General features: G+C 38.2%; 1 protein-coding gene and 1 long non-coding RNA gene across 8 annotated transcripts in view; one reads left to right on the top strand and one right to left on the bottom strand.

Annotated features, from left to right (window-relative positions):
* Positions 1–276: 276 nt before the first annotated feature.
* LOC112542265 (uncharacterized) lies at positions 277–15,734 on the bottom strand. Of its 2 annotated transcripts, XR_015794824.1 has the most exons (4): positions 15,498–15,734; positions 15,162–15,285; positions 8,927–8,995; positions 277–557 (listed from the first exon to the last, which is right to left on the bottom strand). It is a non-coding gene; the product is annotated as an uncharacterized LOC112542265 (long non-coding RNA). The 2 variants fall into 2 exon arrangements; XR_015794816.1 differs by lacking the exon at positions 8,927–8,995 and having other exon boundaries at positions 15,498–15,721.
* Positions 12,635–16,388, top strand: part of TECRL (trans-2,3-enoyl-CoA reductase like) — a 66,725-nt gene continuing 62,971 nt past the window's right edge. For 3 of the 6 annotated variants that reach the window (XR_015794758.1, XR_015794752.1, XM_088133771.1), the window contains exons 1-2: positions 12,640–13,035; positions 15,181–15,232. Coding sequence is in view for 4 of the 6 variants with exons in the window: in XM_088133771.1 (XP_087989897.1) it covers positions 12,802–13,035; positions 15,181–15,232 (286 nt within the window). In the remaining 2 variants the exon portion in view is untranslated. Of the gene's footprint in view, positions 13,036–15,180; positions 15,233–16,388 lie in introns of all 6 variants that reach the window. The other 3 variants (XM_088133873.1, XM_025174688.2, XM_007440657.3) reach the window with 3 other exon arrangements.

Here is a 16,388-nt window from a genome sequence, read left to right as displayed (position 1 = left end):
ATTCAATACCATAAATTATTTTGTCTACTTTGAATGCTTCTGATAACTGTAAATAGGAAAGCCATTGACAGGTATGTCCCTCTGCCATCAGTTGGCTCCTTGATTTTATTTTATATCCCCCTTGACAGAATTCTAGTATCTCACAGTATGTTAACCATTTGTGTTTGCCTATTATTTCCCAGTGTGGTCTTGAAAGCTAGTCAGGATCAACATGAAGCTCACCATAGATGTTGGATGTTACAAAGATAATATATAGAAAGAAGAAGCATATAGGGCTATTTCAATTTATTAGGAAAAAAAATGGGATATACATGTAATTAACACCCCCAAGTTGGCTAAGAAATCATGTGGCATGACAAACTATAATACAGTTAAAAATAAACTAAAATAGCAAATGATGTAGAATGTCATAGAAAGGCAATTAAAAATGGAATGGCAATCAAAACAGTTTTGATTTGACAACATTCCATAAGCTTTTGGCAGTCAAGTGTTGGGCATTCAGTGTTTTGTCTCTTTTTGCTATTATCTCTTCAACTCCAATCCTTGGCTCCAATTTCCTGAAATGGAAAAAAAAAAAAATTAAGAAAGTAAGGCTATATGTTTAAATCAAATTGGGTTATTAAATAACTTATTATATTGTTATTTACTATGTCTAATTCACATTCATGCCACATAGCTAAAGCAAGTACCAATTTTAATATGCTCACAGCTGTGTTGTCGAAGTGTCATTCATTTTCATCCAAGATGTGTCTGTCATTCATTCTACACTCTCTCTTTCTCTCTATAATTTCAAGGATTATAATGCAACAGATTTATGCAGAGTGTGTGGCTGTTCATCTCAAATACACATGCAAGCCATGTGCAGTGCAGAAATGTCTTCGACTTCAGTCTGAGCTGTAGAGGTGGTGAGTGACATCCAGTCACCCAAATGTGTCAAGAGACAAGTTGTCTCTGTTGGTCACACTAGATGACATCTATCTCCTGCCAAGTTTTCCGTTTTCATTGCAGCCATGGCTGATCTTAACTTGTCAAATACACAGTATGTTCACTTATGAGATCTCTTGTCCATTATGGCAGCAAGAGATGATTACCACTCTTACTTGATATACTTTGGCTGGTGCTTCTAGGTTACCTAGAATTGCTACCAGTTAATTAAAAAAAAAAAAATTCAGAATTGTTGAGATAAACCCTAACCCTAAATGTACCTGTAAATATTCAAGTCAGCTGATAAAAGTGGCTGCAGATTAAGAAAGAAAGCTGGTCAGTAGCAACAATGTTAGTTGTTTTTAATTCTCCCATACATTTGCTTCTTTATAACTGCTTCTGAATACATGATATAGGAAACATTCCTTAGTTTCCAGCCCAGCATCTCACAAGCAGTTTGAATGAAGGTGGGCTCAGTCATAAAGTTGCATTACTTGCAATCTTCTCTTCAGCTGGCAAGCACACAGAATTTAACGTTGATGGTACACAACCCATTTCACTGGAATAAAGAACTGTGGTTTTCATTCTGCATGGCCCTAATAAAAGAATTAGAATACTGCTTCTCAGCTGGGAAATTGCTCTGATAAGAAGCTTTTGAAAGCCTTCTACAATGCATGGTTAGCATAGTACAGTATCTGCAATGCTAAACCTCTGTATTTTGGGATGAGGATAGCTGTGGCCCCACTTGCTAAGCAGAATGTAATTGAGCATATCTCTTGGATTTAGAAAACAGCAACAACAACAACTGATTTTAATAAACTCAAAGCAATGATTAGGTAAATTGAATGACAGGAGGAGTAAATGGGAAAAGGAACTCAAATGAATGGGAGTTTCATAAAAAGAAGAAAATAAAAATAAAAACAGATTTGGAAACACTTCCAATGGAAAAAAAAAATGAAGCCACAAAATAAGGCAATGTGGAGAGATCTTTAATGAAGATCTGAAAACAGAAAAGGATGCATATAGAAAGTAGAAAGAAAAATTTAAGAATGATGGAAGTTATGGTAATGGAATATCTGTTTTTCTGAATGAGTTTAAATTTTCAAAGTCAAATGAATTGCATTTTAGGATCCTGAAATAATTAGTGGACTATTTGGCTGCAAATGTATGTAAGAAAGAAATAACTTTATTGCACTCATTAACCAGCACAAGGGCATTGATATTCAAATATCCAAAACTAGATTGACAAGCTTTATGTGTTATCTTAGAGAAATCCTAGAGAATTGATAAAGTGCCAGATGACTGAAGGAGAGAAAATGTCCCTATCTTCAAAAAGGGGAATAGGGAGGATCCTAAAAAGTATAGATTAGTCAGTCTGACATCAATACTTGGGAAGATTCTAAAGCAGCTTAGTCTGTAAACACCTTGAAAACAATATGATAGTTACCCAAAGTCAGTATTTTTTTAAAATAACAAATCTTGCCAAAATAATGGTATTGCATTTTTTAAATTGGACAATATACTTAATGGATGGTAGGTATGCTGTAGACATACTATATTTTGATTTCAGCAAAACATCTAACAAAATACCCCATGATATTCTGCTCAGAAAGCTAGATGTGTGGATTGTAATGAAATTGGCTTGAAAACTGTACTCCAAATGTGCTCATTGATGGTTCCTCATTAATTTCTTGGACAAAGAGATGGATTTATTAAATCTGTAGATGTCACAGAATTTTTATTAAATCTGTAGATGTCACAGAAATGTGTGGGACAGCTAATACCCTAGAAGACATTACAAACTGCAGTCGTCAGTTCTAACTTAATAGGTTAGAGAAACGGACTGAAAACAATAGAATGAAATTTAATAGAAAGAAATGCAATGTCACTTATTTAGGAAGAATAATCAAATGCTAAGATAATGATGGTACCTAGTTTGATAATAATTCTTGTGAAAAAAAAACATTTAATAGTAGTTGGTTGTGATAGGCCTACAAAAAGGCAAATGTAATCTTAGGCTGCATCAAACAGAACTATAATTTCCAAATCACTGTGTTGGTGAAACCCCATTTTCAGGTACTTCTACCACCATACTTTAAGAAGGATTTAGACAAATTGGAACAGGTTAAAGAGAAGGGAACAAGGATGATCAGAATGTAGAAACTGAATCTTGTGAAAAGAGATTGAAGGAGTTAAGAATCTTTAGCCTTGAGAATATTAGACTGAAGAGAGATCCAATGTTATTTGTTAGATACCTGAGAGAAAGTTACACAGAAGGTCAAGATCTGTTCTCTGTCATTCCATTCTGGAATAATAGGTTTCAATTAGAGAAAGACAGAGCAAAGGTTAGAAAAAGCTTAACAGTAAGACCAGTTTGACAGTGGAACCAATTACCCAGAGAGGTTGTTGGCTCCTTTTTACAACATATGTTCAGGCAGAAGCTAGACAGGCATCTCTCGGGGGTGGATCTGATGGTCTAAATGGTTAATTCAGTGTTTCTATGGTTCAAGATCCTCTACCTCTAAATATGTACCACTTCCTATGCAATATTTACTTCTAGAGGGGAAATTGTTCCCTGAAGTTTCAGTCTCCCACCACACCTCACTTCCAAAGTCATTTAAAAAGCTAAAAGAGATTGGAGTCATTTAGATCCTATTAAAGGAGAAGAGAATGGTCCAGTTTTGATAATTCAACAGTAAGATTGCAATCTGCCAGTCTTACAGTTAAGGCATTAATCATTCACTATTTTTTTAACTTGTAGGCTTTGCATTAAATAAACACAACCAAGAGCCACAATATGGAGAGGGCAGTAATTACAAATCTCAGAAACCCTTGCTGTATAATTGTATCTTTGTATAAACAACAAATCCTGGCAATTCCTGGCAAATAGAATAACAAAAATAAACAACAAATCCTGTCAATTCCTGGCAAATAGAAGGCGTAGAAATGGAAGCAGTAACAGACTTCATTTATTTGGGCTCCAAGATCACCTCAGACAGAGACTGCAGCCATGAAATTAAAAGATGCTTGCTCCTTGGGAGGAAAGCTATGGCAAACCTAGACAGCATATTAAAAAGCAGAGACGTCACCTTGCCGACAAAGATCCGCATAGTCAAAGCTATGGTTTTTCCAGTAGTAATGTATGGCTGTGAGAGCTGGACCATAAAGAAGGCTGAGCGCCGAAGAATTGATGCCTTTGAACTGTGGTGCTGGAGAAGACTCTTAAGAGTCCCCTGGACTGCTAGGAGGTCAAACCAGTCAATCTTAAAGGAAATCAACCCTGATTGCTCATTGGAAGGACTGATAATGAAGCTCAAGCTCAGATACTTTGGTCACCTAATGCGAAGAGAGGACTCTTTGGAAAAGACCCTGATGCTGGGAAAGATTGAAGGCAAAAGGAGAAGGGGACGGCAGAGGATGAGATGGTTAGATAGCATCACTGAAGCAATGAGCATGAAACTGAGCAAACTCAGGGAGGCAGTGAAGGACAGGAAGGCCTGGCGCAATATGGTTCATGGGGTCATGAAGAGTCGGACACGACTTAACAACTGAACAACAACAACAAATAAACAACAAAACTACAATCATCAGATTAATTTCATTTGTATGAGTTTTAAAATCCTTTTTCTTAACTGAAATCTATCTGCCCTTAGTACCAGATTAGTGCCCCTTCATGGATCACTGCCTTGTCGTGGCGAAGGGGCTTGCGTAACTCAGTGAAGCCATGAGCTATACCGTGCAGGGCCACCCAAGACGGACAGGTCATGACAGAGAGTTCTGACAAAATGTGGTCCACTGGAGAAGGAAATGGCAACCCACTCCAGTATCCTTGCCAAGAAAACCCCATGGACAATGTTAAAAGGCTAAAAGATATGATGCCGGAAGATGAGCCCCTCAGGTCGGAAGGTGTCCAATATGCTACTGGGGAAGAGCGGAGGGCATTTCCAAGTAGCTCCAGAAAGAGTGAAGCGGCTGGGCCAAAGCCGAAAGGACGTTCAGCTGTGGATGTATCTGGAAGCGAAAAGAAGGTCCGATGCTGTAAAGAACAATATTGTATAGGTACCTGGAATGTAAGATCTATGAACCAAGGCAAGCTGGATGTGGTCAAACATGAGATGACAAGATTGAACGTCGACATCTTGGGAATCAGCGAACTGAAATGGACGGGAATGGGTGAATTTAATTCGGGTGACCATTATATCTACTACTGTGGGCAAGAAACCCTTAGAAGAAATGGAGTTGCACTCATAGTCAATAAGAGAGTGGGAAAGGCAGTAATGGGGTACAACCTCAAAAACGACAGAATGATCTCAGTGCGTATCCAAGGCAAACCATTCAATATCACAGTCATCCAAGTCTATGCCCCAACCACTGATGCTGAAGAAGCTGAAGTTGACCGCTTCTATGAAGACCTACAACACCTTCTAGAACTAGCACCAAAAAAAGATGTCCTTTTCATCATAGGGGATTGGAATGCTAAAGTAGGAAGTCAAGGAGTAATCGGAATAACAGGCAAATTTGGCCTTGGAGTACAAAATGAAGCAGGGCAAAGGCTAATAGAGTTCTGTCAAGAGAACAAGCTAGTCATAGCAAACACTCTTTTCCAACAACACAAGAGACGACTCTACACATGGACATCACCAGATGGTCAATACCGAAACAGATTGATTATATACTTTGCAGCCAAAGATGGAGAAGCTCTATACAGACAGCAAAAACAAGACCAGGAGCTGACTGTGGCTCAGATCATGAGCTTCTTATTGCAAAATTTAGGCTTAAATTGAAGAATGTAGGGAAAACCACTAGACCACTCAGGTATGACTTAGATCATATTCCTTGTGAGTACACAGTGAAGGTGATGAATAGATTTAGAGGATTAGATTTGGTAGACAGAGTGCCTGAAGAACTATGGACGGAGGTCCGTAACATTGTACAGGAGGCAGCAACTAAAACCATCCCAAAGAAAAAGAAATGCAAGAAAGCAAAATGGCTGTCTGATGAGGCTTTACAAATAGCTGTGGAAAGAAGGAATGCGAAAAGCAAGGGTGAAAGGGAAAGATATAAGCAACTGAATGCAGATTTCCAGAGAATAGCCAGGAGAGATAAGAAGGCCTTCTTAAATGAACAATGCAAAGAAATTGAGGAAAACAATAGAATGGGGAAGACTAGAGATCTCTACAAGAAAATTGGAGATATGAAAGGAATGTTTAGTGCAAAGATGGGCATGATAAAGGACAAAAAGGCAGGGACCTAACAGAAGCAGAAGAGATTAAGAAGAGGTGGCAAGAATACACAGAAGAACTATACAAGAAAGATCTTAATGTCCCTGATGTCCACGCTGGTGTGATCACTGACCTTGAGCCAGACATCCTAGAGAGTGAAGTCAAGTGGGCCTTAGGAAGCATTGCTAACAACAAAGCTAGTGGAGATGACAGTATTCCAGCTGAGTTATTTAAAATACTAAAAGACGATGGTGTTAAAGTGCTGCACTCAATATGCCAGCAAGTTTGGAAAACGCAACAGTGGCCACGGGATTGGAAAAGGTCAGTTTACCTTCCAATTCCAAAGAAGGGCAACGCCAAAGAATGCTCAAACTATCGCACAATTGCACTCATTTCACATGCTAGCAAGGTTATGCTCAAAATCCTACAAGCTAGGCTTCAGCAATACATGAACCGAGAACTACCGGATGTACAAGCTGGGTTTCGAAGAGGCAGAGGAACTAGAGATCAAATCGCCAACATTCGCTGGATCATGGAGAAAGCACGAGAGTTCCAGAAAAATATCTACTTCTGCTTCATTGACTATGCAAAAGCCTTTGATTGTGTGGATCACAACAAACTGTGGCAAATTCTTAAAGAGATGGGAATACCAGACCACCTTACCTGTCTCCTGAGAAATCTGTATGCGGGCCAAGAAGCAACAGTTAGAACCGGTCATGGAACAACCGATTGGTTCAAAATAGGGAAAGGTGTACGACAAGGCTGTATACTGTCACCCTGCTTATTTAACCTATATGCAGAGTACATCATGAGAAATGCCAGGCTGGAAGAATCACAAGCCGGAATTAAGATTGCAGGGAGAATCATCAACAACCTCAGATATGCGGACGATACCACCCTAATGGCAGAAAGTGAAGAAGAACTAAAGAGCCTCTTGATGAGGGTGAAAGAGGAGAGTGCAAAAGCTGGCTTGAAACTCAACATTAAAAAAACTAAGATCATGGCATCTGGACCCATCAATTCCTGGCAAATAGAAGGGGTAGAAATGGAAGCAGTAACAGACTTCATTTATTTGGGCTCCAAGATCACTGCAGACGGAGACTGCAGCCATGAAATTAAAAGACGCTTGCTCCTTGGGAGGAAAGCTATGGCAAGCCTAGATAGCATATTAAAAAGCAGAGACGTCACCTTGCCGACAAAGATCCGCATAGTCAAAGCTATGGTTTTTCCAGTAGTAATGTATGGCTGTGAGAGCTGGACCATGAAAAAGGCTGAGCGCCGAAGAATTGATGCCTTTGAACTGTGGTGCTGGAGAAGACTCTTGAGAGTCCCCTGGACTGCTAGGAGGTCAAACCAGTCAATCTTAAAGGAAATCAACCCTGATTGCTCATTGGAAGGATCGATAATGAAGCTCAAGCTCAGATATTTTGGCCACCTAATACGAAGAGAGATCTCTTTGGAGAAGACCCTGATGCTGGGAAAGATTGAAGGCAAAAGGAGAAGAGGACGGCAGAGGATGAGATGGTTAGATAGCATCACTGAAGCAATGAGCATGAAACTGAGCAAACTCAGGGAGGCAGTGAAGGACAGGAAGGCCTGGCACAATATGGTTCATGGGGTCACGAAGAGTCGGACACGACTTAACGACTAAACAACAACAACAACCAGATTAGTGAAATGTTCATTCTGTTATATAATTGCTTGATGGTGTGAGACAGGCATAAGAATTTGGAGTTATTTGAATGCTTTTCTTCGTAGATATAGAATTGCTTTCTGAACTTGTTATGCTTGTTTTTCTTTTGCTTCCACAGATGATCCAATATCCTTTGAGGATGAGACTTCCAAGAAGGAAACGAAGAAGGAGGAGTTGGGGGGGGGGATTCCAGTGAGGATTGTTTTGCTCAGTGTTTCGGCCAACTAAACTACAGGGGGTTTTTTTCCAGATAGTTAATACTATATGTTGTCTGCCCCTGCCTGCTCCCAATTCCAATTTTCAATCCCTTCAATTCAGCAACCACAGAATTTGCTTAGTCCTCAAACATATATGGTTGTTCTTATTTTGTCCTTACATTTCCACAATCCTTGGAATTTCATTTAGCATACCAGTACTTCCCCTTTGTTTCTCAAAAGCTATATTTTGGCACATCACCAATGACTGATGCATCCTGTCTTTAGTTCATTTTTGTTATATTTCAATATTCAGCATGCAGATATGCTGTTGTGACACTTCATTGTTCATTGATAATTTCCCGTATATACACATTTGTGTATATGTGTAGTATGCTGTAAAGGACAAAAGTCCTTTCCTTGTTCTTTTGAAATTTGAGCTAGCAATGACATTTGATGCCTTGGCTGAAGGATTTGGCCTCAAATGTTCTCTCCCTCCTATCAGATGATTTTCATAGTGCTCTGCTGAAATGTTGCCTCTTATTTAAGAAAGATGGAGAATGCAACATGACACCAGTGCTAAATGCACCTTCCATAGTCTCTAGAGTACTTAAATGCCTGCCCACCTCCCATGTGCCAAATGGAGGGAATGATAAAGAATTAGTGATTTTTAATACTTTTTCTCAGTACTGTATTTAAATTCTGCTTCAAAAACTTCTGGTGCTAAACTTTCAAAGCTACAATTGTTTTTGTTTTGATTGATTCCCACTGAAATCATCAAAGGCATTATTTTTGGTAATTACAATTTCTATAGCATATATAATCAACAATAATTAGAGGTAGATAGCAATGAAGTAGTAAGAAGAATATAGATACAAATAAGGAGTGCTCACCTTGATGATACCAATATTGTCCAGTATATATTCCAATATCTATGTATCCTTCTGTTGGGTCATTTCATGCTGGAAAAAAAAATCCATTTTTTCCCTCAAAAACCTGCCTTTATTTGCACCATCATTAAAAATGTCTGGATATTATTTCACATTTCTGGAAGGTGGTCTTTTTGCTATGTTCTTCTTGGTGAGTGTTTTCCCTACACCTACAAGGCCTCCTGATATCAGTAAGACACTCAGTCAGAAAAGCATAAGAAAATAAGGTAGCCTTGCTAGATGAAACCAAAAGCTGATGTAGCTCAGTCCCCATTGGCCACTGGGACACTAACAAACATGGACAGGGAGGCAAAAGAATGCTTCTGCCAGTGCTAGCCAGCAACTGATATTTCATGCTGCCTGTGATTCAGGAGGTTGTATAGCTCCATAAAGATTAGCAAATATTGATGGCTTGTTCATCCATGAATCGTTTTGTTTCTTTAGTGGTAATCAGCACCACCCCGAAACAGCAAATTTCATAGTTCAACTAAGTAAAAGAAGGGCTTCTTTTAGTTGATCCAGAATCCTTTCTAGGTATGTGAACTCAGAGCTACCAGATTTGGGATGGAAAAATACAGATAACTACTAGATAGCAGAAAAGATATATAGAAATCTCTTAACTCTTCCCTCCCATCTAATTGTTGGCTGGATCTTTGTAGCCCACATTTTGATCACTCTATTGCAGTGATTCTCAACCACAGCAACTTTAAGATGCACAGACTTCAGCTCTAAGAATTCCCCAGCCAGCCTGCTAGTCATACTGTTTATTGACTCTTTCTTTGGCTCACTTTTTTTAATTATCATGATTCTATTTCTCTTACCCTAAGATCAGCACAGCTGTGAACATGGACATTTATTCTGGGACCTAAATATGCATCAAGGTGCTTTATCTAAGGAGTGATGCACATTTAAGTCTAGAATCAGTGTTTACAGATTTATTTCCCAGTTTGCATTTATTGAGATTTCCCTTATCAAAGTACAGAAAGAAGCCTCTTGTTTCTAAGGAGAAGCTTGGAATGTATGCAAGACATAGCGATGGGTGATCTCCCACTGACAGGGGAATGACAAAGATTTTTAGTTGTCAAAAGTGCTAGCGATTAAAAGCAGAACACTATTGGTCAGAAAAAGAAAATAATCTGTGGTATTAATCAGGAGGCAAGTGAAGACTCTGCTGATTTCTTAGCTACTGATATGACTTGACAAGAAGGATTACAAATTCTGATTATTTCAGATCAATTCATACTGGAAGAAAATTATATTACTGAATGAAAGATATAAAGAGAGGAGGAATGGAAGAATTAGGCTTCCATTAAGTAACATTCCACACAGTGTTCATACTGGACCTACAGTGACACTCTCAAGTGATCTGCATTCCTGAATGGTGAAAGTGGAACAGCCATTTCATTAGATATTATATGAGGTCCTAAAATTTTCTAACAGTTTCATGAAAGCCAAAATAATATTTTCAGCATTGGTTACTGGAAAATCCCCTTTTCATTTCAGCTGAGCTCTACTGAATGCAAAAAGAACCTTGTGCTTGAAAAGCGGGGGGGGGGGGGGGGATTTTTGGATCTTATTGCTGAGATTGGTCACACATGCATGTTCTTTCTGTCCCTCACATCTATCTCACACATTTTGTGAGTATATAATAAAAAGGAAAGAAATGAGGTGCTTGGTAGGAAATATCCAGTTCATTCACTTGGGTCCATAATTAACAAAGTATAGATGTGTACATAGAACCAGATTTATTAAGAGTATATAGGCACTGATACCAAAAGGACAACATTTATTAAGAAAGCTATATGATCTAATCTAAAACATAGAAACTAGGCATATACCTTGAAGAATCTCAAAGTCTGAGAAATGTTTGAAAACTGTAGTTGTTATATTGGTTGGTAGAATTTTACTACTACTGCTTATCAGGGTACACAGATGTGAATGTGCTGACTGCAGAATAATAAAATGCAGAACATTCATTTACGTTTTAGAATCTCACAGAAAATCCATTTTAAATACAAGCCCATTCAAGTAGAATATGCAATACATTTATTAGGGGCACGCACAAAACAGAAAATGTATCTTGCTTGGAACAAACTGTCAAAACATTCAAGGTGGACATAGTTTAGCAGAAACAGAACCCAGAAGGACCCCAGAGTGATTTTACAGGTGAGTAGAGCAAGGTTTATGAGCATAGCCCCTTTTCTCCCTTCCTTTATTCTCCATGGAGTCGCCATTGCCTGCTTTACATGCTCTGGACAGCAGTTCCTTTCTGCAGCTCCCAGAATGACATAAGCTATTCAATCTTTCTAGCACCTTTCCTTCTCTGTATCTCTGCTGCTGCTGCTGCTGCTGCTGCTGCTGCTGCTGCTGCTGCTGCTGCTGTTGCTGCTGTTGCTGCTGCTGCTGAGGTCTACATTGCAAAATGGGGAAGCGGTGGTGTTGCACATGCAGGGAACAGGCAGGGGCTTCCCCACATCACAGTAAGTGTGCAAGGGGCTATCCCCTCCCTTTTCATCTTTCACTGCTTCCTCCATTACCATTAGTGTCATGGGCACACACTGTCACCAAGGAAGCCCTTCAGCCTTGACTTATCCCCACACTTACCATTGCTACTTCTACTTGGAACAATGGCATTTTATTCCATATCAAGAACAAAACAGTTCTGATTGATATATAATCAAGAACATATGAAATATGCATGTTTTAGTTTGGGCAGGGACCATGCCAGGAACATTTTGCTCATTCCTTAAACTTACTCTAGGTGTGGGTCCCAAGAGCACATCATTATTATGCATTCATGCAGAATGTTACTGTTTATCCCAGTCAAGCTTGGCTTCTTTTGTTAATTGTTGTAAAAATGTGGTGTCTTCAATATTTATGTATGTATGTATGTATCAAATTTATACATTGTCCATCTCACTACATAGGTGACTCTAGGCAGCTTAGTATGGAGATGCAATGATGGAAACCTCATTTATTTAGAATACTGTATGTCTCTGAGGTCATTATATGACACATGTGACTGAATGTATTCTACTCTGAAAAGTGTATTCATTCAAGCCTTGATGGCAACAAATGGAAGCACCACTTCTACATTTTTCATGCTGGGTCATCCCAGGCCAGAGATGTAACACCCTCTGTACTGAAGTTTGAACAAAGTGTATGTATGAAGTGTGTGTGTACTTTGACTCCTATAATGTGAAGAAGTGAGAGGAGTTCACTCTTTTTTTGCTTTTGGTATTGGATGACAACATGATGCAATTGAATCGAAGGTCATCCACCTACACAAGCATATTTTTAGCTTCATGGAATACTTGATAATATGTGGCAGACATTTGACAGTATTTGACTAGTTAATTGATTGGCATCACAAGCTTAGTATAGACATGCTCTGTATTAAGAAACAAGTACCACGTGGGTGACATTTGACTTGCATTTTTATAACTGGACCTATTTGTATACCCAGCTTCTATAGATAATAATGGCATTCCATTGCATATCAGTTCTGATTCGTTTATAGCTCCTGGACTTTTTTTTTTTTAAGGAACTGGATTGTAATAATTAGGGAGCAAGATAAGAAACTAAGCAGGGTGTGTTGTTTCAAACACTGTGTTTAAAATAAAAACAGTAGTACAGAATATCACAATAGCCAGCTAAATATAGTAATGGATTAGAAAGCCATTGTTTCCAATCCTGCCATATAAACTTAGACTCTCTAAATGGAATGCCACTTGACCTTTCATCAGCCGGTGTTTGTATTTAACTGATGCAGGGACAACAGATCACCCGTTGTAGGTGTCCAGTGTTGACATGACAGGCCCTTGTGTTTCTTCCCAGCCATGTACAGGAGACATAAGTCCAGCACTCTTGAGCACAAGAAAGACCTTGCCATCCATGGATCTGCATTGCCTGCACCTCATAATGGCATGAGAAGTTTTTTCAACTTGTCCCAGCTTGTACTTTCTGCTGGACACCTAAGACCACTGCCAGTCCTGAGACATTCAAAAATCACTTACGTTGAAGTGGAAATTCTTGATGCCCACAGCAAAAAGCAGATCTGTGTAGTGGATAAGGTAAGTCTAGGTGTGCTTTTAACAGCACATTGCAGAGTACATGTCTTTTCTTTTAATAGTATTTTGCTGTCTGAAAGATTTTAATTTATTTTATTTTAATCATTGCAGTGGCTTAATGTATTTTTCTCCTCTGAAATTGCAAATGTTTCTGATTTGTTCTGCTGATTCATCAACAGAATCAGATAGTGCCAATAGGAGATATTTATACTGCAGCTTTTGTTTAACATTCTGTGTTAAACAAGGCAGACTCTATCCCCTATGGCTTTGATGAAAACTCCACTTTAATGATGTGTCACTGTGACTTTTAGATAGGGCTATGAATCAAACAAATATGAATGTATGACCTTCCTTTGAAAGTGGCAAAAACTTTGCTGTAGGAACCCTATTGTGCTTAGCCCACCAAATGAAGTCTCTTGTGTGTGTGTGTGTGTGTGTGTGTGTGTGTATATATATATATATATATATATATATATATATGTAGATTTTTTAATATTATTTGGTTTCCACTAATTAAATGTTACAAGATATCATCTGCAGGAGCTCTCTGGTTCTTAAGAGATGGAGCAAAAGACCTTCCCCTTAGATTTTGACGTATAGTACCTACAGTGTTTGGACAATACTTTTAAATAAGTAATATTTCCTTAATATTACTACTTCACTATTCAGTGCTAATATTTTATATCTAATTCTATTTAACATTTGCTGTTCTCATAGCAACAGTATTTTAAATTTGACTTTTAGAATATAGTTGATTTTCTGAAAATCGTATCCATGTTTATAACAAAAAACATATCATAAATTATGCTATAATCTTTTTGAGACAGAAAAGCAAATTTGCACTGCACTTTAGAATGTTCAGAACTCTTATAAATCCTTACAGCAGCAAATGTGTAAAACATTTAGAATTACTACCTCCAGTTGCAGAGTTTGACAGGATGATTTGCCTAGAGAAATTCTGTGGGAAAATTAATTCATTATCTCAAGTAAATCTCCTTGTGACTTAAAATATTTTTAAAAGCTGCTCATTTTCTTTTATAAAGCCTACAGGCATGAGTGAGATGATCATTTTTTATACTGTTCAAATAATTTGTGTTGAATAGATGAGAAAGCAAGGATGATATGTCTCTCATTCTCCTGGGAGACCAGTTTATCTATAGTATTTAGACTCTCAGCAGGGTTATTTCACATTTACTTCCTCATAGATCTGTGGAAAGCATATATCCATGAGACATGGAAGCTCCATGGCCATATATAGTTGTAAAAAAAAATTGACAGTAACTCCAACATGGAATCAAACTACTGACCAGTGGACCAAATACTTTCCAAGCAAAGATCCCAATACATTCTACAGCAGAAGGCCAAGGATTAAAATTCCCCTTCTCCTTTGCTAAGATCTAGATCTGGCTATGAGCTAGATACTAGCTATGTTTAAAGTAAGATCTATTTTGGCCCTGTATTGTAACAACTATTTAATTGTACACAGAATATCTATTTAGAGTAGAAAATACTACATGAGTATTATGTATATACATTTGCTCTTTTAAGGGCCTATAGGGGCCAAACTCATGTGATGTCGCAAATGCCAATGCTTAATTTATTTGTCCATTTTTCCTTTATCTCAAGACCTTCTGGAAGCAAGTAGTACTGAAATACTTCCTGAGTTTAATGACTGAACCAACATAAAATTGAATCAGAAGTTTTTCTGCATTGGGATCATTTAGATTTCACCACGTCTTAAGCATTTGGCTGTAACACTAAATATAATTAAGTGGACATAGCAGAATGATATTAATGAGAAATTGAAAACATTGTGAAAAAATGGACAACTTGATTCTAAAATAGTAAAGCTGGTGCAATTTGATTAATTAACCCCATCTTAACAGAATATCTAACAAATATTTAAATGTTTGTAGCTGAAAGAAATACTGTAGATCCTAGAGGTGTTATAGATTGGCTGGTTTTGCCTGCTGAGTATGAAACTGCTCAAATTGAATTAAATAGGCTTTTGATCTTGTGCAGCTCCTGTCTGGATGCTGAATGCTTAAAAATTCAGTATTTTGAATATGTATATATATGGACACACATGTGTGCATGTACGCATATGCAAACATGCACAGATTACTTACCTTTTCCCATTCTTTTCAGATGCCACCATCATCAACACTTCTTGATGTAAAACATAAGTTTCACAAAATATGTAAGTATCTTACTATTTGTTTGGAACAAATTCCTCAGAGAGTTCAGAGCAAGCTGTAAAGATAGAATATTGGCAGACTGAGTATGCTTCAGAAAGTGCTAGTGTAAAGATAATGGGGTATATTATTTACTGGCTATCAGTGGTGGTGGAAATGTGTACTTTCAATTAAGCAGGAAAAGAATAGATAGTAATGTTGAAAATAAACTGCGCAACTGCTATCCCAATATTATGGATAATACAATGTTTGTATTCTAAGTGTACTCACCTCTCCACATATGATGCCTAGCTTGGACATAATTCTATCTGTTAATAAGAAATAGCTCCTTCCAAAAAATGTTGCAGCATGGAGAACTCTTTGTGTGCCTGTTACCTTGCATTCCTTCATACAGTACTTATCTACTTCTATTTCTCCTTCCTGATTAAATTGTTCACATTCCATGCCCTTGCTCACTACGTCCCTGCTGAGACTATTGAGGCTACACCATTGGTAATTATGATTAGAGCCAGGGACTGAAGAGTCCAATGGAGTGAGATTGCAGAATTAAAATGCTTAGCCCCTCCTTCCACTAACACTTCATGCATGTGACTACTGTAGCGTGTCTCTGTTACCTGAAATGCAGCTCACGTCAGAGGTAGAAAGAGGAAGACCAACATTAAAATTCATTCTTTTCCACAAAAAGATGAATTTGACTTAATACTCCCTGAACAGACATGTGGACAGATACATTGCTTGATCTATACGTTTGCCATCATATTTGAGGGGTATGCTGATAGTCCTCCTTTTAAAAGAAGGATGTTGTAGAAAACCATCATTCAATGTATGGATCCAGGGAATTTGCTGCCCTGATTAACTATGAGCTGACACTTGCAGCCTCACTTGCCTCACAGTTTTATCCATCCTCCCTGGCATCTGCCCTGAGCTTTTTCTGGCATAAGCGTTAGGGCAGATGCAAATGACATTTCTGTCAACTAATTAAAAGTTAATTAACAGTCTTCCCTTAGACCAGTATTTCTCAAACTTGGCAACTTTAAGATGTGTGGCCTTCAACTCCCAGAATTCCCGAACCAGCAGCTTTGAGGATGGCACAGAGTTCAGAGTCCAGGCCTTGCAATCCCCAAAGTCCCATGTTTAGTCACTGACAGTTCTGGTGGAAGA

Source organism: Python bivittatus, unplaced genomic scaffold, assembly GCF_059951505.1.
Source record: "Python bivittatus isolate LINGU-HERP-01145 unplaced genomic scaffold, Pbiv_v1 ctg000000_np1212, whole genome shotgun sequence".
Classification (NCBI taxonomy): Eukaryota; Metazoa; Chordata; class Lepidosauria; order Squamata; family Pythonidae; genus Python; species Python bivittatus.
Note: the sequence above shows the minus strand (reverse complement) of the source record. Positions and strands in the feature narration are given on the sequence as shown.